General features: G+C 35.8%; 2 protein-coding genes across 2 annotated transcripts; both read left to right on the top strand.

The window, feature by feature from the left end:
• The first annotated feature begins 8,537 nt into the window (after window positions 1-8,537).
• Window positions 8,538-15,417, top strand: LOC110927360 (chaperonin CPN60-2, mitochondrial). Its single transcript, XM_022171037.2, has 16 exons — window positions 8,538-8,696; window positions 8,792-8,948; window positions 9,084-9,243; window positions 9,322-9,593; window positions 9,890-9,994; window positions 10,094-10,180; window positions 10,265-10,354; window positions 10,875-10,955; window positions 11,647-11,715; window positions 11,798-11,875; window positions 12,986-13,081; window positions 13,170-13,269; window positions 13,348-13,451; window positions 14,672-14,777; window positions 14,883-14,961; window positions 15,042-15,417. Exons 1-16 carry the CDS (start codon window positions 8,659-8,661, stop codon window positions 15,169-15,171), a joined length of 1,752 nt encoding a protein of 583 aa, XP_022026729.1. The 5' UTR covers window positions 8,538-8,658; the 3' UTR covers window positions 15,172-15,417.
• A 3,519-nt stretch (window positions 15,418-18,936) lies between these two features.
• Window positions 18,937-22,395, top strand: LOC110908119 (probable serine incorporator). Its single transcript, XM_022153029.2, has 12 exons — window positions 18,937-19,223; window positions 19,325-19,401; window positions 19,907-20,066; window positions 20,135-20,159; window positions 20,530-20,619; window positions 20,715-20,886; window positions 21,208-21,281; window positions 21,417-21,486; window positions 21,583-21,654; window positions 21,785-21,918; window positions 21,994-22,067; window positions 22,175-22,395. Exons 1-12 carry the CDS (start codon window positions 18,995-18,997, stop codon window positions 22,264-22,266), a joined length of 1,269 nt encoding a protein of 422 aa, XP_022008721.1. The 5' UTR covers window positions 18,937-18,994; the 3' UTR covers window positions 22,267-22,395.
• The last annotated feature ends 64 nt before the right edge of the window (window positions 22,396-22,459 follow it).

Raw genomic sequence — 22,459 nt, 5'->3', positions numbered from 1 at the left:
AAACATATTATATTTGACCTGAATCATTTACCAAAAAAGTTTACGTCGAAACGTAGAACAATTTGAATTTATACCAAAACGTACATAAAAATATGCACGTAAAAATGGTTTCTTTAAACGAAAACGTATTATATTTGACCTGACTCGTCTATAAAAAATTTTAGGTCGGAATGTAGAACAAATCATATTTATACATACCCGTACATAAAATATGCACGTAAAAAACAGTTTTTAAGTAAAGGAAGTATAGGGGTAAACCGAAACAAAATATTAATAAAAAATTTAATAGGTTAAAAACGTTCGTAAAACCGTGCCAAGTAGCACCAATTCCACAACGACATTGTCACACCCCGATTTCCACGTATATCACCGGTGGGCCCGGTGGGGGATTACCGTGACGTAGTTGGCAACAATATAGTCAAACCACACAATTATATGAATGCACAGCGGAAGCAAAAGATAAATATATTACGTTCCGGATATGAAATAATATCAAGTGTTACGACGGAAAGTAAAGGATCCACAGGTGAATCAAATCAAAGAAATTGTTCAACAGACTTTAGACGCCTAGAACTTGCAAGATTCCTTATTAATGTCCTGAGCAGCTCCCAGCCTATTACGTACTTGTACCTGTCACTTAGACTTTTGAAAATACGTCAGTTTTCACTGGTAAATACACCCAACTGACTCATTTGAAAAGAGTTTAGGAAAAATTGGTTTAGATGCACTAGGCACAAATTATTTTGACACTTTGATTAAAATGCACAGAGGCAAAATTAATCTTTTATAACTTGAGACAATCATATTTATGATCCTGTATACAGATTTACATGTTCGTTGTACGTTCAGGGCCCGATATAGAAACCGAGTCAAGATTAACAGACACGTCACAAGTATAGGCCCACTGAGCGTGAGATACCGTTTCCCTTATACAACTGTCAGGTGTATGCCTACACCCCGTGTATAAGACGTGACCATTTTATAATACAATGATGTCAAGGATATCCGGGACATGGTCATTAACCCCTAAAGGCTATTATTTCAAACAATACAGATCAAACCGGGTTACTGATCGGAGAGTCGTGCTCCGGTCAAAGATAATATTTATATACCCTAATTACCCTTAACAAATAGCTAGTGGTAGCAAGGGGTCGAACCACGAAGAGTATGTGGTTTGTGTGCGGATTTGATTGAATTATGAATAGATGTCACTTTTATGAAGCTTGCTATATTGTTTTTGTATGTTTTTGTTTGATTGGAAGTTGTGAATTAGAATAACTAAAATGATTAACTAAATTAATTACTCACGATTACTAAACGTAAGAAGTGGAAATGATTGTTTGAACAAAAATAAGAAAACAAGGTTCACACCCGGTTCGGTAATTGCATTCCTAGGGTTCCTACACGTTTTAAGATAGATTCAATTGCAAAAACGATTAACGAGTTTAGTGTTACACGGCTTAGGTGCCAAGAGCTATCAACGTTATAAAGAACGGACCACAATGCACTTCGTTACCAAGAACATGTAAACTCTAACCTAGACAAGGCATAATTGCACATAAACATTTCATAAAGTCAAGTTTAATCTTCACTCGACGGTTTACGAATTCAATACAAATGCAAGACAATTATCATAAGTTTCAAATCAAGAAGCAATTTGTCACAAAATCAATCCAAGAACAATGTTTTAACCCTAGACTTACAATTAACCTACACCGGGGTGAAACCTCCGAGGAATTAGCCGCGCATGATCGAAGAAACTTGATCACCGGATGTTGTAGACTTGAATTGGATCATCATGAAGCTTTAAGGTGAAGGAATGGTTAGGGTTTGTGGTGGAGAAATTGAATGGATGGAAGGTTGAAGAATGATTGTAATGGTGATGAACTAGGGTTTTGATTCGGATGAGAATTCGGGTTGTAGGATGGATCGTAGGTGGAATAGAGATGAAGTGGTGATGAAAGATGGCTCCAAAACTAAGTTTCAAACTCCAAAAATTGTGTAACTGCCGTCTTGGAATCAATGGGAATCAATAGGAATCGAAATTAGACCTTGAATTACCAAAATCCCGTTTTGAAAATCCCACACCCGTCGCCGACGGGCCTGACCCCGTCGCCGACGGGTCCCCAATTCTGCTCCTTTGGCCGACGGCCTAAATGACTGGATACGGGCAAAATCAGCATACGGGGTTATCTGGAGGGCGTCGCCGACGGCCTGGACCCCGTCGCCGACGGCCCCTAAAAATCCAACTTTCCATTTTTCGTTCCTTGCACTTCCGGTTGATCCGTAACGCATCCCGGTGCTCCGGTTTTCAACCCGGTGACCCGTAAAGCTCCCGAAAAGCTCCTTAAACTCCATCAAACCTGCAAAACACATTCTTGATTAAAAGTAGGCTATTCGAAACTAAAACTTACGTAAAAACGTTAAGTTAAACAATAACAAGCACCGGTTTTCAACCACATATCAGTTACCTCAATAATTTAATCACAATCCGATTAAATATTCAATACCCGACCAAGCGGTATTATTATACCGTATCCCAAGCCCGTATAGGGAAAATAAGTTAAGAGTATTTACCTGAGCTAGCTCCTGTCTTAAAATAGCAAGAATAATAACTCAGCCGTATTCACTTAAGTAAGCGTAGGTACAATTTACCGGAAGGCTCTAGTCTGGAACGATGGTATAAATAACCAATTAGAATGCTAACGGGTCTTTAATTAAGCCTAAGCTTAGACCGGTTAGTCTTAAAGAATTGTTACGGTTTAATCGCGTGAAAGGCGAAAACCGTGAATGGAGTGTGATTTTGACCCAACAAGTTTGAAGACTTGTTTCATATGGGTATAACAATCATACTCTGGATTTTGGGGTTAAAACAATATAGTTTGACCCGTTTCGGCTAAATTATGTAAACTAGTTACATAAGCCGAACCGTGCGCGCAATAGGCGCAACGGGTAACCGTGAGAGTCCTACGCTTGTTTCCTAATTCAATATGCCTTAAAGAGGTTGTGGTATCAGTAGGATACCTTCCGTGATGCCCGAAACGAGTTTAAGTTGGTGATACGCCCCGTAGGGGTTTTTCGGTCATTTTAAAGATTATTAAGGAGGTTTTAGAGTTCTACAGGGAATCTGAGTTTCCTGATCAGTTTATAAAGTCTAAAATACTTTATTTATTATTTAAAATCAGTAGCAACTGGAATCGGGTCAAAAGACCTTATAGAACTCGATTTATGGCCGAAAAGGGCATATTCGGTATTTACCGAATCGTAGCCATAACCGCAGGTTATGAGCAAGGTAAAAATAATTAAAAATCTTTAAAAATCCCAAAATATTATTTTACATCAGTGAGTAAAAGGTTGGGTGTCGAAATCCGAGTTTAGATAGGCGTTATGCTAATTGCGCTATTTAATTACTAAAGTTTCGCAAATTGCGCTAACTGGCATAACTCTTATTCTGGACCTCGGATTGACATGAAATTTTAGGGACATGCTTAGAATTCAGTAACCAAGGTCATGATCCGTTCACATGTCCGAAAATCTCGTTTAAATTTATAAAGGGCGTTACGGTCAACTTTTAAGTAATTAACGGAAATGCGTAAAAGACTTGGACAATTAACGAACCGGTCACAGAGGCTTATACCATCATGTAACCTGGTCCTAAGAGAGTCCTAAGGCATATCTATATCGTACTAAAACGGGTCAGAACCGTAGTCAAAGCAAAAGTCAAACTTTTGCGACTTTCGGTTCCGAACCGGGTCAATATAGCAAATGGCCGAATCAAACGGGTTTAGACAAGTTTATATACTTAATATCATGTTTTACGAACATCAAAACAAGTTACATATCAGCTACATTACAGATTATACAAGAAATCGCAAAATTACTTTCTGTTGACTTTTTAAGTGCACGTTTGACTCGACATTCGACATAGTTACAGCGGTGATCAGAGGGAACCCCTTTAGGGGTTTATTACCCACATAAATATCAACTCATAACTACTTTTAATCCGACAATTCACTGGACCATTTGTGAATTATCGCTATGACAACCGTTCATTACGACGGTTTGGTTTATAAGCTAAAACCATTGAAAAACGAGACCACAAAAGGTTAGGCAACTTACAGAAGTTCAATGCAAGACTTAGGAATATAGAAGGAAGCTTGAGAGCTCCAAGAATGATCAGAAGTAGTGTTGTGAGGTGTGTTCTAAGTTGTGAACTATGTATGCCTTTTTATAGTAAAGTTTCACCACAACTTTTGACACACAAGTCCCCCAACTAACCACAACCTTCCAACATGTGTTCCTAATGCTTAGGGGTTGTTTAGGGGTCAATTGGAAAGATTTAAATGCATCTCATGGCGTTTAGAAGGCTGAACAGCCAACTTAAGCATGTTTCTGCATCTGGGCGCCTGACGCGGCCCGCATGGAGGAACCATACACATATTACGCGGGCCGCCTGAAATTTAAAAATCAGGCGCGTTCAATCATAGGCTCGCAGCCCGCCTCAACTTAACCCGAACCCTTACGCGGCCCACGTTAGGTTTATTTTTCAAGATTTTTGAATCTTTTATAATCATGACTAAATCTTGGTAATAATAACAAAATCTTTAGTAATTAATAATGAAATCTTTAGTAATCATTAACTTGACCTTTCGGGTTTTGAAGGGGTAACTTTGCGATTTGGCCCTTGATTATTTACAACTAAGGGCCTTGTGTTATATACCCGTATTTGTTAAGTCCCGGTTAGTTTGTTAATTATTTGGAAAGCCTTAACTTTCGTTGTTTGACGCTTTTAACCCCTCTCGTACGAATTTGATCATAACTTTCTCGTTTAAAAACGGAACTTTGCGAAATTTATATAATATATTCTAGTGAGCGTATTTTACTGTTACGAAGCCTCGGGTTCGTCAAAGGGTCACTCAGAGGTATAATTAAACATGTTGACACAATTAACCCCTGCAGCTTGTAATCTCTCACTTTCTTCCGTGTTTCGCTTCCGTATGATCCATGATTTATTCGTTCGAAGGTACGAGCATCGTTTAGGGTTACTATACCGTATATTTACCCTTTGTTGACATTTATAACCCTCGAATTTACATACTTTCAAGGTTTGTCAACTTTAGTCCTTTATTTAATATTTAACGCCACGTGTAAACTTATGACACGTGTTAACACATTATTGGACCCAAAATTTCGAGGTGTTACAGACATCGACTCTCAACATCGTAAAAATAAAATAGATAAAATGGTAAAAAATACACTGAACGAAAAGCAGACTAAAATCGTTGAACAACGCACACCCGTTACAGTGTGTTAATGCGAAGACATTAACCAGAAACGTAAAACGTAGAAAATAATAACTTAGTCGATCTAGGACCCGACCGTTGCGGCGAACTTTTCAAAAGGGAAAAAATTGACACGTTGCGACGGGTCCATCAAATATGAAAAATAGAGCAAAAAACGTTGAACCTCACATGCACGCTACGACATGTTAACTCGCAAAATTTAGAACGAAAAACTTGCGAAAGATAAAAACTATGGGGGACCAAAGTTGTAAATAATAAAGTGTTGTGTTAAATTACAAAATATGAAAAACTTTGAGTTAAAAGTAAAAATTTTAAAAGGGTTAAAATGTAAAAGATAAAACCTAAAGGTTAAAAGTGAAATATAAAGTTTTTTTATTTGGGAAACTCCCAAAGCTTAAGTTATAACTCTTAATGCACAAAAAACTTGATAATTTATATATGGAATAATTTTTATTAATATTTTTTTATAAACATGCATAATTACAACAAATAAAAAAAAAATAAAAAAAAACCAAGTCCCCTAAGAGGGGAGTGCCACCATCAATTTAGGGTGTTAGGAAAGTTTAAGAGGAGAGTTGACATAGCACACGAGGATTGGTTATGCGTAAGAGAGGGGACTCCCCTCTTAGGGGAGTGCCCCTCTCACTCTTATATTGCATTGAATTGTGGTCATATAAGTGTTCATCACTAATAATGACATAGTAGTCAATGGTTTGTCACCTCTCTATATTTAGAGTAGCATTCACTTTACTAGCTTTTTAATTAGTATATGATTATAAGACTATGGGGATGGGGCGGGGGTTGGGGCGTGAGATGGGTACAAATGCCTAAGTCACCACTTCGGGTGAGTTTGGGTTTCAGCGTGGCCCGTTTGACATGGGATTCAGCCCAGGCGTTGGGTGGAGCTACCCACATGATATGGCGGAACCTCATTGGCCAAGAGCACTAGCCATGGCGGAACCTCATTATGATGTAACTTGGCCACGCCACCTCAGTCACGCCCCACCATATCCCTTTGAAATTGGCTTTTAGTCTTGGATACCCCATACTCCACGTGTCCCACCATGCCCCTAACCCATGTCCTATCATACCCCACGGTCTAACAAATTGTCAATACTATGCTATCAATAGATGCACAACATTATTAATGCCATTACGAGTCTATATTATAATACCATAAGCTTTCATAATATCTAGAATTATTGGGGTCATTAGATAGATTATTAATAACGTATTTTTTAAGTGTATGGAGCACTCTGACCGGATGTAACTTAAAAAGCTAATTTTTATATATATGAACAATATAACCAAAAATAGCATGTTGATTAGTGATCATAGCATAATGTTAACTAAATACTAAGATTGTACATGTTTCAAATTTCATATATACGATAAGTGGTATTTCTAAGCAAAAGTTTTAATCTCATATTGGTTTTGGCTATCAACCGAAATTGAAAGAACCAAACCACAAAACGTCAATCTAACCGAATAAACCAAAATAATTAACGTAAAACCAATTGGCTAATAAAACAAACTAACTGCTCACTTCGTTTTAGCTTTGGTTAAGGATAATAACCGAACCATCCACACCACAATGAAATGGACCAACCAATGGCTTCACTTATGACATATATCCACCGGTGGATGCTACAACTAATATTATACGAATCAAAAACTACCAGAAACAAGTACCCCAATGCTAAGTGTCACCCTCTTTGTATCACGCGAGTACCCTGCTAGTATCAACTACTATGCTAAGGAAATTTGTTTATGATATTCAAACACCATCGATTTTTTGTATTCGGTGAAGAAGAATAGTGATCTATGTGAGGTTGATCCGGACGCCTGGGAAAACCGGTTCTTGGACTTGTAATTAAGTGTATCACTAACAGAACACATCTGAATCAGTCAATGTCAACAGTGGCGGACCCAGGAATTTTTTAATGGGGGTGCAGAAATTTTTTTAAAATTTTAGGCGTCTAGATATATACATAAAAAAACTGGTTCGGGTCAGGTCGGGTCATGTAAAAAAAGAACATCAAACTTAAATTTATATAATCATCAAAAACACGTCAAATATTGTTACAAACATATTTAAAAATCGCCCTACGAGTTTTCAGTTTTTGAAATCTATCCAAAACATCATCTAAAAGTACTTTCTTAAGCAAGTCTTTCTCTATTAAATTTAACATTTAATAATGAAATCAAGTTGAACCTATAAATCAACAGCAACCTTTTTTTAATATTTAATCAACAATCCAGTAACTTCTTTATAATATTTAATAATAAAATGAACCCTATAAATCTATTTTCCTAATTTCCTACAACTGTCATTTGTCGTAACTTTACAACAGCAACCTTATCAACATTCAACAACCCTATCAAAAACCTTATCAAAACTCTTGAAGAATAAAATCAAGGAGTGGTACCTAGTCGGCTAGTTGCACTATGTCTACGGCGACTCGGTGAGATTTGTGGCTGATCGATTGACAGGTTGATCCTTCTTCTATTTCTTGGTCGTTGCAGCAGAGAGGGGAGGGCGTGAGAGATGAAAGGTCGATTGGCCGATTGGGTTTATTTGGGTAATTGGGTTATGTTTTGTTAATTGATTTTGTTATTTGGGTTGGGTTTTATCATAAACTTATTCAATTGGGCTTGATGTTGGGTTATAGGAATACAAGTTTTATTTAAAGAGATTAGTGGGCTAACTTGTTTACATAACTGGGTCGGGTTTAAATCCGTGTTCACAATTTTTTTTTATATAAATTCCTAACTTTTTTTTTCTAAGGGGTGTGGTCAGAATTTTCCAAGGAGTGCGGTCGAATTTTTCCAAGGGGTGTGGTCGGGATTTTTAGCGAAAAATAACACTATTTTTTTTTCCAAGGGGTGCGGCCGCCCACCCACGGGCTCAAGTAGGTCCGCCCCTAAATGTCAATAAGTCTCTTACCCATTAAGTTTTAAGTTTTAATATGACGCTGAATGAAAATTTTACCCGTTTACCTATTCACATATGTTCATTACCCTCAGTCAACCACTCATGCATCACTTCCTCAACCCACCACCATCTCTCTTCCACTACCAACTAGTCACCCAATCACACTTCTTAACAATTCAACACACTTATGCTATCAAAACAACTCCCACGACATAATTTTTAACCTTAATTAAAAGTTATAGACTTAGTTATTTTATAGAGTGAGCAATGTTTATATTTAATATCCTTTTATTTGTTTTTTTATATTTATATAAATAGAAAAGAAAATACTTGGAGAAGGGGAAAACTTAAACCCTCACCATCTCATCTCTAAAACCCTATTCGCTACTTCTTCTTCTTCTCCAAAAATCTTGAGCAATCATGTATCGATTCGCACTCAATCTTGCTTCTAAATCCAGGTCATCTTTCATCTCACCAATTGTCAATCAAGATTTAGTTTTTTCTTCAAACAATTTCATCTAATTACTTTCCCATTTGTTCTTGTGATTTTCAGGATTGCTAGCAACAGAACTCAACAGATTAGAAGTAAATTGAATTGGAGCAGAAATTACGCAGCTAAAGACATCAAATTTGGAGTTGATGCTAGGGCTTTAATGCTTAGAGGCGTTGAAGAGCTTGCTGATGCTGTTAGAGTCACTATGGGCCCAAAGGTACTACTTACTTTATAACATATTATTATTATTATTATTATTATTATTCCTCTAAATCTGTGTTTTTATTTTTATATTTGAAATTCAATGTTCTTAGAGATTAGAACTAGTATGCTAATTAGTCACTGTATATAGGGGCGTAATGTGGTGATTGAACAAAGTTACGGAGCACCGAAAGTAACAAAAGACGGTGTAACCGTTGCCAAAAGCATCGAATTTAACGATAAAGTCAAGAACGTTGGTGCAAGTCTTGTGAAACAAGTTGCTAATGCTACAAACGATGTTGCCGGTGATGGTAATATTCACTTCCTAACATAATTCATGTGCTGTTATTATTAGTTTGTCAAAATCGTATTAATGGTTTATGTTTCAGGTACGACTTGTGCAACGGTCCTTACACGTGCGATATTCGCGGAAGGGTGCAAATCGGTTGCGGCTGGTATGAATGCAATGGACCTCAGACGGGGTATTTCCATGGCGGTTGATGCGGTTGTAACAAACTTGAAGAGTAGGGCCCGTATGATAAGCACGTCTGAGGAAATCACACAGGTGGGTACGATTTCGGCAAACGGAGAACGTGAAATCGGTGAACTGATAGCTAAAGCTATGGAGAGAGTTGGGAAAGAGGGCGTCATCACAATTCAAGTAAGTTGCATTAGTTACTCCTTAACCTTCACTATTAGCAGTGGCGAAGCTTGACCCGAATGACGGGGGAGTCGAAAACGTATATACCAAAAAATTCTATAGAACCGGGGGGTCGAAAACGTATACACCCAAAAATTTCTATACGAAAACTACATATATAACACTACTGAGCGAAAAGTTCGGGGGGTCGGGCGCACCTCCCTGCCCCTTCTATACTTCGCCACTGACTATTAGGAATTTGTTTTGTTTTAATTAACATCAGATTGTTTAATTAAATGTTTTTTGAATCGATGTAGGACGGGAAGACGTTGTATAATGAACTAGAAGTTGTCGAGGGAATGAAGTTGGACAGGGGCTACATATCGCCTCATTTCATTACAAACCAAAAAAATCAGAAATGTGTAAGTTCATGTGATTATTTATTACTTTGTTAGCATATAAGTATATATATTTTATTATATTTATCTATTTAAATACGTACGTTCATTGATGTTTTACAGGAACTAGACGACCCTCTTGTTCTAATATACGAGAAGAAGATTTCGAACATTAATTCGGTTATCAAAGTGTTAGAGTTGGCACTGAAGGTAGTATTATTTTCAAATCTGCATAACCTAATTCACTAATTGTTTCGTCTTCGGTTTAATTATTGTATTGTCACTCTTGTTCAGAAACAAAGGCCGCTGTTAATAGTCGCTGAAGATGTGGAAAGTGATGCATTGGCTACCTTAGTTCTTAACAAGCTTCGTGCTGGAGTCAAGGTATTTATTCTTATCATAAGTTTCAAATTATTTATCGAGTAAACTGCCATTTTGGTCCCTGTGGTTTAGTCACTTTTGCCACTTTAGTCCAAAACTCAAACTTTTTGCATCTGGGTCCCTGTGGTTTCAGTTTTATTGCCATTTTGGTCCAAAAATGAAATCACGTCATATTTGTCTTATAAAATCCTGTTATTTTGTCCTTTTTCCGCAGGGGCAAAATGATCATTTCTTTTTTATAAATAAATTACTTATTTTATAAGACAAATATGACCTGATTTGCCCCTGAGGAAAATGACAAAATTGCAGGATTTTATAAGACAAATATGACCTGATTTCATTTTTGGACCAAAATGGCAATAAAACTGAAACCACAGGGACCCAGATGCAAAAAGTTTGAGTTTTGGACTAAAGTGGCAAAAGTGACCAAACCTCAGGGACCAAAATGGCAGTTTACTCTTATTTATCTCTTGATCTTAAATAACTATTGTTTTTAGCGTATGTAACCGACTGGCTTTTATAGGTTTGTGCTATAAAAGCACCTGGTTTTGGTGAGAACAGAAAGGCGAACATGCAAGATCTTGCCACTCTTACTGGTGGTCAGGTGAGTTTTGACGTCGTATACATGAAATACGACATTATGTGTACATAGGGCTGTAAACGAACCAAACGTTTGGCGAACAGTTTGTGAACCGTTCGGCGGGAAGTTCGTTTGTGTTTGTTCGTTTATTAAACAAACGAACACGAACAAGAAATTTCGTTCGTTTAGTTAAACGAACAAACATGAACAGAGGTCGCGTTCGTTCGTTTAGGTTCGTGAACGTTTGGTAACGTGTTCGTTTGTGTTCGATAGATCATTAGTGTTTTTAGTTTTTATATTTATTTAAATACTTCAAAATTCCGACAAATTAAATATTTAATAAGTGTCTGTGTATTATATATTTTGTTTATGGACGATTATTTGTGTTCGTTTTTTTCCATTTGTGTTCATGAACATTAGTTTGTGCTCATTTGTGTTCGTCAACGTTTCTTTTTGTGCGTTTTCTAAAATTAACAAACAAACACGAACAAGTTCATTTCCTTAACAAACAAACACGAACATAAAATCTCGTTCGATAAGTGTCCGTGAACGGTTCGCAAACACATATATTTTCTAACAAACAAACACGGACAATGTCTTGTTCGTGTTCGTTCGGTTCGTTTGCAGCCCTATGTGTACAGGTGGCAAAATGAGCGAGTTGAGTAATGTATCAACACGATTATTCCGTTATAATGTGCATTGCATTTACCTGCAGCTTATAACCGAAGAACTCGGTATGAATCTCGACAATCTAGAGCCAGAAATGCTTGGCTCTTGTAAAAAGGTTTGTTACATCACTTCAAGCATTAATAACAGTTAGGTGATATTTTAAAGCGGGTATATAATTCGTGTCATTAATGTCGTAGGTGACTGTATCGAAAGATGACACTGTCGTGCTTGATGGTGCTGGTGATAAAAAGTCTATTGAAGAACGATGTGAACAGGTGCATTTCTGTTAAAATGATTTTGTAAAATACTAGTTAATACCCCGCCCGCGTTGCGGGGCGATGGTCGAATAATGAGCGAGTGTTAGGCAGCTCATTGACACGAAAAACAATTAAATCGAGTCAACCAATTAAAACAAAACACTTTTATAGTTTTGATTAAAAAAAAACTAAAACAATGGCAATATTGTAATTTTTAACTGAGGGAAAGTTGTATTTTTTTACTGGGGTAAAATCGTAATTTGCCAAAAGCTAAAGTGATGGTAGTACTGTAAATTTGAACCAGGGGTAAAATTGTAAATTTTCACTGGGGCAAATTCGTAATTTTGAACTTGGGGTAACAGCGTAATATAAATTTGAACTAAGGACACAATCGTAATTTTAAGCTGGAGGCAAAATCACAATTTTATTTTGAACCGAGGGCAAAATTGTAATTTTGAGTTGGGGGCAAAAGCATAATTTTATATTGAACTCCGGAAAAAACGTAATTTTAAACTGAGTGTGAAATCATAATTTTTTAAACGGGGAAAAATCACATTTTTTAACAGAGGGCAAAATCGTAATTTTTAGCTGGGGGCAAAAACAAAATTTTATTTTGAACTGGGGGCGAAAAGGTAATTCTGAGCTGAGGGCAAAACCACAATTTTATTTTGAATCGAGGGAAAAAGCGTAATTTTGAGCTGGGGACAAAAGCGTAATTTTATTTTGAGCTAGGGGCATAACCATAATTTTAAAAAGGGGCAAAAACGTAATTTTAAAATGGATATAAAATTATAAACTGGTTGGTCCAATAGGGGAGTGCCATGCAAAATCGTAATTTTGAATCAAGGGCAAAATCGTAATTTTGAGATGGGGACAAAAGCGTAATTTTATTTTGAGCTGGGGGCAAAACGATAATTTTAATCAGGAGGAAAAACGTAATTTAAAATGGATATAATATAGTAAATTGGTTGGTCTAATGGGGGAGTGCCGCCTGGCACTATTCCCCCATTTGGTAAATGTATGTATAGGAAATGCCTGGCACTATTCCCCCATTTGGTAAATGTATGTATAGGAAATATTCGTAAGAAAGTTATAAAAATTGTAACTTTTATTATTATTTTTTGATAGATAAGATCAGCAGTCGAGTCTAGCACGTCTGATTATGATAAAGAGAAATTGCAAGAAAGGTTAGCCAAGCTTTCTGGTGGTGTTGCTGTACTTAAGGTCTGTTATTTTTTTAAGTTTATATTCGCTTTATGATTAGAAAGGGCCTGTGTTTATGATTAGATGATGAATGTTTTGAAAAATACAGATTGGGGGAGCTAGTGACACTGAAGTAGGTGAAAAGAAAGATAGAGTTACAGACGCTTTAAATGCAACAAAAGCGGCTGTCGAGGAAGGAATTGTTCCAGGTAAATTGGTTAACATTTGCTTCCCTGAATTAGTCTTTAAAGAAATAATACGAATATAATGATTCCATTTATATGCAGGTGGTGGCGTTGCTCTTCTGTATGCATCTAAAGAATTGGATAAGCTGCAAACAGCCAATTTTGATCAGAAAATTGGCGTTCAGATTATTCAAAATGCACTAAAGGTCAGAACACTCGCTAGCTTATGTCAAAATGTGACAGGCCTCATATTCGGTTGACCCATAAACACGTTTTTGCATATTTACAAGAATAAAAAATATGGGGCAATATTCAAAGTTTCATACACGACTTTCTAAATTTCTTAATATCGTATTAATATATTCAGAACACACAAAAAAAAAAGAATCATACTTATAATAGTTTGTTTCATTGCATAAATTAAGAAACATTATGCGTTGAGATGAATCTTAGTAATAACTTGTTTTCTTGTTCATTAACTCATTGAATTTGAGTGCTATAAGCTTGGTTTAAAAAAACGCGAAGCGCTCCGAAGCGTTTTGGTTCCAAAAGCTTTAAGCGAAGCTTCAAGCGCGAAGCGAGAGCTTCACGTATACGAAGCGCTCAAAATTAAAAAATAAAATAAAAATATTGTACACATCAATATGACCTATTCTACTTGTTAATCAATAACAAACACAATAACATGATTAAAAAACACACTTAACACATAAAAAACATAGTTAAAACATAAATTAAAGTCGAAACACACTTAGGGTAAAGAAACAGGCCTCATTTAACCCTATTTAAAGACTGTTGGGCTTAAAAAATGGCCCAAATGTGACCTGGTGGGCTGAAGCGTCGCTTCAAACCATCATCGCTTCGCGCTTAAAGCTCGCTTCACAGCGCTTCACGTAATGTAACGCTTCAGACCAAAAAAAGCGATGTTTCCAGCGCTTCACGCTTAAAGCTCGCTTTTTTAAACACAGGCTATAAGTTAATGATTTTATTTATTAACCAGTGAATAAATATTATACATTAAGTTTTGAAAGTGTAAATACGATATTATAAAATTTAGAAGGATTTATTATGGAATTTTGAACTTTTAGAAGGATGCATATGAAATTAATCTAAAAGTGGATGTGGTGATTATTCTTACAGAAACAATATGTTACAAATATATAGTAATAATCAATATCTTTGAATGAAATAATATACGAGGCAATATGTATTAAATCGGGCGACTTTTAACCTGTCTATCAGGACACACTACGCTTTTAGCTAACTTTTTTGAATTTAAAACACAACCGAAATTATCACTTTATTAAGTAAATGGCTTGAAATGGCCACCTTATTCGCAACTTATATTTTATTTTAATACCAAACAAATGTTAACTTGGTTATATGGTAAATAAGATAAAAAATTGCATGTTTTTACTATTCGCAGATGCCAGTTCATACAATTGCTTCTAATGCCGGAGTGGAAGGTTCGGTTGTGGTTGGTAAGCTATTAGAGCAGGATGACCCGGATCTTGGGTATGATGCAGCTAAAGGTTTGATCATACGTTTTTCTTTTTTCTTTTTGTAAATTTGAATTATCGTTTATAATTAATTCTTTTAGGAATGGGGAAATATTTATGAACTGTCTTCGTATGCAGGTGAATATGTGGACATGGTGAAAAACGGTATCATTGACCCGTTGAAAGTGATTAGAACAGCCTTAGTTGATGCAGCAAGGTTAGTTTAACTAACCATGGTTGGGTTGGGTTAGGTTGGATTTGATCATGTTATATCTGATTCCTGTTTGTGTGTACTAGTGTGTCCTCTTTGATGACCACCACCGAAGCTATTGTGGTTGAACTCCCTCAACCGGCTAGTGAAGCGGCTCCAGGAATGGGTGGTGGAATGGGCGGCATGGGCGGGGGAATGGGTGGCATGGGCTTTTGATCTGCCATGTGATCCCGCGACTGATTGACATACATTCTACTGACAAAATAAACACACGAAAGGCTGGCTCGTGTGATTTTAATTTGAGAGGTAAGGGGTTTTTTTTTTTTTTTTTTTTTTTTTTTTTCTACTGGCATTTGGCTTATGAGCAACTTGATTAGCGTGCGGACATTTATTGAAGTAAAGTTCTATGAACAATTCTTGATCATTATATTATTGCATTGTTGCTTAATATCTTTTTACAAACATGGTTCATTTCATTTATGCACAACTCAATACAAAGCTTGTTTAGGCTCGCGAGCCCAAACGAGCCTAAAAAATTTCAGTTTTTTATATATATAATATAATAATGATGATGATAACATTGATGAGCCTAGCTCGAGCCGAGCTTTGGCTCGCTTAATCGCTGTTGAAACGAGCTCGAGCCGAGTTTCTAGCTCATTTGAGGTTGTTCTCGAGATAGCTCGAGCCGAGTCGAGCCGAGCTCGAGTTTTGGGTTTTACTCGCGAGCCGAGCTCGAGCTCAAAGAAGTAGGCTCGAACCGAGCGGAGCTCGAGCTTCATAAAAACATAACGAGCCGAGCTCGGGCTCGACTCGGCTCGTTTACACCCCTAATATATATCTTAATGAAATTTCAGTTAATGGTATGTAGTCCCTTTTGAAAAGAGAATTAAATTGAGCTACTTCGCGGCTTTCCTTGTCGCCGATCAGACTCTTTGGTTCCAAACTATCGTTCCTCCTGGTCTATTTTGGTCTAGATCTTACACTTTGGTCATGATTTTGCGAAGCAGCTTGTCGATATGGGTAGCGCGTTTGGTCCAGGTATTTTGGTGCACAGGCTTTCCATTCTGGAATTCTTGAAAACTTTGCGTTAACCTTTTTCATATATATTTAACTCGTAATCTAACCTCGCGCATTGTGACGATAGTTTGGTTGTATTGGTTCGTTTTGTTATAGTATCAATACAGTATCAACACCCGATATAGCAACAAAAAGAGATAGCGTAACATACGTGACTTTGTATAAGAAAAAATGAAATCTAGATGTCGTTGATAACCTTTTTAGCTTAGAATGCAAAGGGTGTCGATAACTTTATTAAAGTTTAGAGGTTGTAGTATAAATTTGTTAAAAGACGAAAATATATTTTATTAAAATTAAGGGGTCGTATAGTAAACTTATTAATATAATCATAATATTATATAATATCATATTATTGGGACAACTTGTATTAAGGCGTAATGAGCCCAAATCATGAAACCAAAGTGATAATTTGTAACATATTAGCTTGGTTTGGTTTTAAATTTCTATAATTCGGTTTCTGTTTCTATTAAAGAAAAACCGTTACCAATGTTTGGCTCACAGTTTAACCTAAAAACCGTCAAAACTAGACCGTAAAACCCAATTTAAAAATTCAATTTTTTTGGAACAAATGCATAACCAGGGTTTGCACAAGTACAGTGTCATGACATCGTAATTTTAGTTGTAAAGTTGAGTTTTACTTGTATAAAAACGTGTAATTCCTGCCTACCACACCAAGAAGTCGGCATGTTTTATGGGGCAAGGTAAAGATAAAATATAGGAACGTGTGGTTTTGTTTTGTTTAAACGGCTAATTCAATTCTAGAAGTCACCGACACATGACTCTTTCTTTACAACAATTTTTTACATCTAAATACCGTCTAATTTTGTACTTGCAAAGATTTGAACCCATACCGCTTTTGTGGGAACAAACCACCATATCATTAGACCATCAGGTCATGGATACTCAGTTGATTCATGACTCATGTTCAATTTGCTCGGAAAGAAAAAGGGTAAAGGGTTACTAGATTTATTCTAACAAATAAAAAATAATTTTAAATGCTACTCAAAGAGGTAAATTATAAAATTATATTGATCAAAAGAATGTTGTACATGTTTAGGTTTTCATAGGGGTATTCATACTCACTATGCATTTACAAAATATACTAGAATCTATTTACATTGTGTCTAATAATTTGTAGGTGTTAAACATTTTAAATCTTGCAATATACTTTCTTTCGTAACAACTTTTTACACTTAAATTTTGTTTAACCTTGCACTTACCAGAATTCGAGCCTACACCACTTTTATAATATACTATCGACACAGATTTCGTAGTAATTTTATCTAGTAACTCGTTTTAATCGTTGAAACAAACAGTTTAATTAATCTTTTGCCTTTTTTTTAATTTTCACAAAGGAGGTATTTTTATGGTAATACAAGACACATTGGTTAATAGACATTAGAATATATTTTAATATTCAAAAGGACAAACCTAAATCCAATCATGCAGCACCTAACAATATAACCAGGCCATAATAATTAGCATAATTCATCCCATTTATCATTTATCAACCAACAAAAAACAGCACATCAGGAAGCAAGTAACAATCACATTCAGTTCCACCAAAAAGCTTCATTTGAGCAATGAGATTTGATAATTATTAGTATAAGATTAGTACATATTTAATTAAATTTCTTGAGCCCCGTACGCTCCTAACAACGGTCCTTAACGCGTCATTTAGCATTGGGTCAACCTGTTAGGACCTACCACCTTTGTCATGTTCTATTTGGTTTGTCACTGATGGCTTCATCTGCACTCAAAGCAACATTCTTCATCTTCACATGTATACTTTTCTCACTTAACATTTTTATAATATCTTGTGGCTAACATTTCACACCATTTTATAACATTTTCACAGCTGTAATATATATTTGAGTACAACTTTAAAAAAAATCTTTTTCCTGCTCATATAGTATTGATTCACACCAAGGTTTATTGAATTATTAATTTATTTTCTGTTTCCTTGATGGGCTTTGTTTATTTTGATTTTCATAACATGGGTTTATTTTCTTTTGTAAATATAGGTAAAAGATCAAATAAAAACAAAATTAACGTACGAAACGTACGAATTGATGGAAAAAGCAAAAAGTGACGGTGACAATCTGGTAATTATCAATTGCTGAGACCCGAAACACACAAACCCGAAACACACATACCCGAAATAACTGTTGTTGCTTGCTCTTAAATTGTTGGACCCGAAACACATGATAATTATCAATTACTGACTCGAAACACATGTACAGCATCTGTAGGGTAATTGTGGGAAATGTAGGGTAATTATCAAATTACTCTAGTAGAGTAATTTTGACTTCCGTAGAGTAATTTTGGAAAATATCTTGTAGAGTAATTTTGTTAGCATTTTTACTTGGGGAGGGGGGGGGGGTTAGTGTAATTTTGATAATTACCCTACACGACCAAAATTACTCTACATGAACTTTTACAAAATTACTCTACAGAAGCTCAAAATTACTCTACTAGAGTAATTTTGAAGTTGCTGATAATTACCAAAATGCCACCGCCACTTTTTTTGACTTTCTTTTAATTCGTATGTTTCGTACGTTTATTTTATTTTCACAGGAACTTAACTCTATAAATATAACAATTAAAAAGCAAAGATTGATCCAATCCAAGAAAATAGATTGCTTGTAAACAATAATAGTGTGTTCAAGAAATGGAGTGTCTGCTAATAACAGTATCTACTTACTTGGACTTAGTTGTTGAGCTGACTTTTAACCCAATAATTACTCAAACCTGACAAATTGGATCCTTGCTACCTTTTCTTGTTTATTTAATTAATAATTATTAAATAAAAAAATTATTAAATTAGGGAAAAGTTAATGAGATCCAAGGAGCCTCACTGATCACTTCCCTTAAGAGAGACTACTAAGTTTAAGAGAATTCGAATTCATCACTGTCACTGATTCATCTTTGGTTTGTTTTTCGACCGAGAAACAAATATAGGATGGTTGAGCATGGAGAAATGATTGAAGATGATGTGTTTGTAGACATCAACCTAACCAATGATGAGATGGTTCAGTGGCAAATTATGCAACACAGGAGCATAGAATGCTTAATAAGGAAGAAGAAATCATTAAAAGCCCGTTATACGTATGGCATTATCTTCTCATTGGTAAATCTTGTAGCTTGGTTTCTGCGCGACTATGGTCAAAAGGTCTCCCTTCGCTTCAATAGTAAGTTGATCAAACTATATTCATCACCACATTCAATGGTCCGGTTTCGGTTAATGTCGTTAATTTTCTTCTTCTTTTTTTTTTTTTTTGTAATTTCGCAGTTCTTAAAGCTTGTGGACCCGAGGGCCATGAATGTTTTCAAACGGTAGGAGTTCTTCGAATGAGTTTGGGATGCTTCGTATCTTTCTTTAGCAGAACAAGTTCTAAATCTGAGTAATTCATAGCATTACTAGCAAACAGTGGCAGATCCAAGAATTTTTTTATCGGGTTCCTTTTGGTAGATTTTCAGTAATTCTCACTATTTTTTTTTTAAATCATACAAAATTTTCACTGTTTTTTTTTTTCTTCATTTTTTCCAAGTTGAGGCGGTTCCCGGGAACCCCCAAAACACCCCTGGATCCGCCACTGCTAGCAAAGCAAAAGAAAACGCATTGGACCCGTTTTTACTGACATAAGCAACATACTATTTTTAATCATCTAATGCAAAATACTTACCATTTTTCAGAAATATAATAAATTGCTGCATTAAATGGTAATTAGTAAAAATGAAATGTATGCCGCATTATATGGATACATTTGCATATCTTTGTAAGAAATAGTAATATGTTACATTAAGTGGTTAAAAATATAGTATGTGCATTTCTAGATATACCTGTTGTGACAGCCTTAAGTAACATTTCTAGATATTCTTCTTTGTGTTGTTTCTAACCACGTGCGGAACAACAAAGTTATTCGACATTCGTAGTACATGGCATTCTGGATGGTGGACCTCAAAGTTTGCTATATTGACGATCGCGCTAGTGTTTTCGTTCTTAATCCCCTCGGATTTTGTTCATTTATATGGTAAGTTAGTTAAATTATAAGAAGTTAACAAAAACCAACTTGATCTAATAACTTCAAGTTTCTTGTAGGTGAACTTGCTCGAGTTGGCGCAGGGTAATCTTCTAAAAATCATTTCTATAAAGCGGATTTTAATCTTTTGAGTAAACTTCCGTTTTGCTCCCTGTGGTTTGGTCACTTTAACGGTTTTGCTCCAAACCTTTAAAAATAGCCATTTTACTCCCTGATTTTTCGGTTTTTTTGCCAGTTTGCTCCCCGCCTCTAACTCCATCCAAATTGTTTGTTTTTCCATTTTGCTCCCCGCAGGGAGCAAACTGGCAACAAAACCAAAACATCAGGGAGTAAAATGGCTATTTTTAAAGGTTTGGGGCAAAACCGTTAAAATGACCAAACCACAGGGAGCAAAACGGAAGTTTACTCTAATCTTTTTCATCGAAATCAGTTCTTACCGAAATCTATGACCCAGGATTTTTCTCATTCTCCAACTCATAAGTGTAATCGAGTTCATAGCATGGTGGAATGCTTATTGGATGCCCGATGACAGAAAGAAGCAGAGGTTAAACTTTTCACTTGTTTTTCTTATCATTCTCGATTCGACGATTCTCATCATCGAAGTTTACAAACTTTTAACGCGCTTTTCATGTCGTGCAGCTCGTGTTGTGGATTATTCATGTCCACACTGTTTTATATGGCGTCTTTATGTGGGATCCTCGTGATGTATGCATTGTATGCTTCCAAACTTTCATGCACTCTCAACATATTTTTCATCACATGGACCGCCGTTTTGCTTCTTGTCATGATGGCTATATCCTTGCATTCGAAGGTATGCATGTCCTCCGTTAAACCATAATAGAATGCCGAAAATTATAACACAATGTCGAGGAAAAAAGACACAATGACCCAATATAGAAAAGACACAATGATCTACACAAAAATTCTAAAATCTACAAGCTAAACATCCAAAAGCGAAAACCTAAATCTCATATCGTAGAGTTCGATGAGACAGTTCCAATGCCGCTTGAATGAGGTCAATCGGAGTCTGTTCGATACCCTTCTTACGACTTCTTATTTTTACGAGACTTTATATTTGATCCTATCGTTTTAGAAAGCGAACAACCCCTGACTTTCACAAAACTTGAAACAGGTGAACAAAGGACTTTTGTCATCAGGGATCATGGCATCTTATGTTGTTTTCCTATGTTGGTCCGCTTTAAGAAGGTTTGTTATCATCTAGTGTAGTCTGTAGAGTACTTAAATTGTCGATATTGTTAACTTGCATATACCCAATAAAGAACCTAACTACATTACTTAGGTTCTTTATTTAACAAACATAATTTTTTACGGATTTTACAGTGAGCCTGCCGATGAAAAATGCAGCCCTCAAAAGCACGATAACAAGCATGTCGATTGGATAACCGTGCTCGTAACTAAGCTCACCCCTCGATTTTAGACCTCAAAACATTAGATAATGAATCTATGATATTGACTATATATTTTTGTTAAATTCTTGCACATCCAGGGCTTCTTGATTGGGGTTTCAGCAATTGTTATCGCAACATTTTCTACCGGGATTGATTCACAAACATTTCAGGTTCTTCCTTTTTTTGATTTAACATCATAATATCTTTTTTTTTCTTACTTTGTGATAGATTCCTTATGCATAGTGTCATTAAGTTTTTTTTTTTTTTTTTTTTTTTTTTTTTTTTTTTTTTTAACTTCAGCTCAAGAAACAAGAATATCTAATGGAGGATGATATCCCTTACAATTACGGTTTTTTCCACTTGGTATTCTCATTGGGTGCTATGTATTTCGCTATGCTATTTATCAGCTGGAATCTTGATAGTTCAACCCGAAAGTAAGATCCAAAAAAAACCCGTTGCCAAATTAAGATTTAACAAGTATTTATTTTGCGTAAATTTTGAAACGATAGATGGAGCATAGACGTCGGGTGGGCAAGTACATGGGTGAAAATTGTTAACGAATGGTTCGCAGCCACACTATACTGTAAGTATATAAGTATATAAGTATATAAGTATATATACACTTTTGGATTAATGTACATCAAAATATGTTGATTTTGACCTTCACAAACGGTTGACTATTAAACGCAGTATGGAAATTGATTTCGCCAATTGTGAGAGAACCCAAGATCATGAATCATGAAGAACCTGTGCCACAACAGCAGCTGCAAGATTCGGAGTGAAGTAGTTGAATGCTTGTGCCATGTTAGATTCTAGTTAGTTTATCGCGCTAGGGAGAGGATCATATGAGAAAACTACATATAAATGAGAAAACTAGAAAACTAACTAAAAAAACCTAAAAAAAAGCTAAAAAAACATACCAAATTTTTTTTTACAATTTTTTATAAAAAAATCGCTAGTTTTTATATATAAAGA

The sequence above is a fragment of the Helianthus annuus genome, chromosome 2, assembly GCF_002127325.2.
Source record: "Helianthus annuus cultivar XRQ/B chromosome 2, HanXRQr2.0-SUNRISE, whole genome shotgun sequence".
NCBI lineage: Eukaryota > Viridiplantae > Streptophyta > Magnoliopsida > Asterales > Asteraceae > Helianthus > Helianthus annuus.
This window is presented reverse-complemented; position numbering and strand designations above follow the sequence as displayed.

Excerpts from the sequence above, each read along its gene's own strand:
- LOC110908119 (XM_022153029.2), top strand. The coding sequence starts at position 18,995 with ATGGTTGAGCATGGAGAAATGATTGAAGATGATGTGTTTGTAGACATC. Across the intron at positions 19,224-19,324 it reads GGTCTCCCTTCGCTTCAATA|TTCTTAAAGCTTGTGGACCC; the intron begins GTAAGTTGATCA and ends GTAATTTCGCAG. Across the intron at positions 21,919-21,993 it reads CTTGATAGTTCAACCCGAAA|ATGGAGCATAGACGTCGGGT; the intron begins GTAAGATCCAAA and ends TTGAAACGATAG.
- LOC110927360 (XM_022171037.2), top strand. The coding sequence starts at position 8,659 with ATGTATCGATTCGCACTCAATCTTGCTTCTAAATCCAG. Across the intron at positions 9,244-9,321 it reads AAACGATGTTGCCGGTGATG|GTACGACTTGTGCAACGGTC; the intron begins GTAATATTCACT and ends TTTATGTTTCAG. Across the intron at positions 14,778-14,882 it reads TGGGTATGATGCAGCTAAAG|GTGAATATGTGGACATGGTG; the intron begins GTTTGATCATAC and ends CTTCGTATGCAG.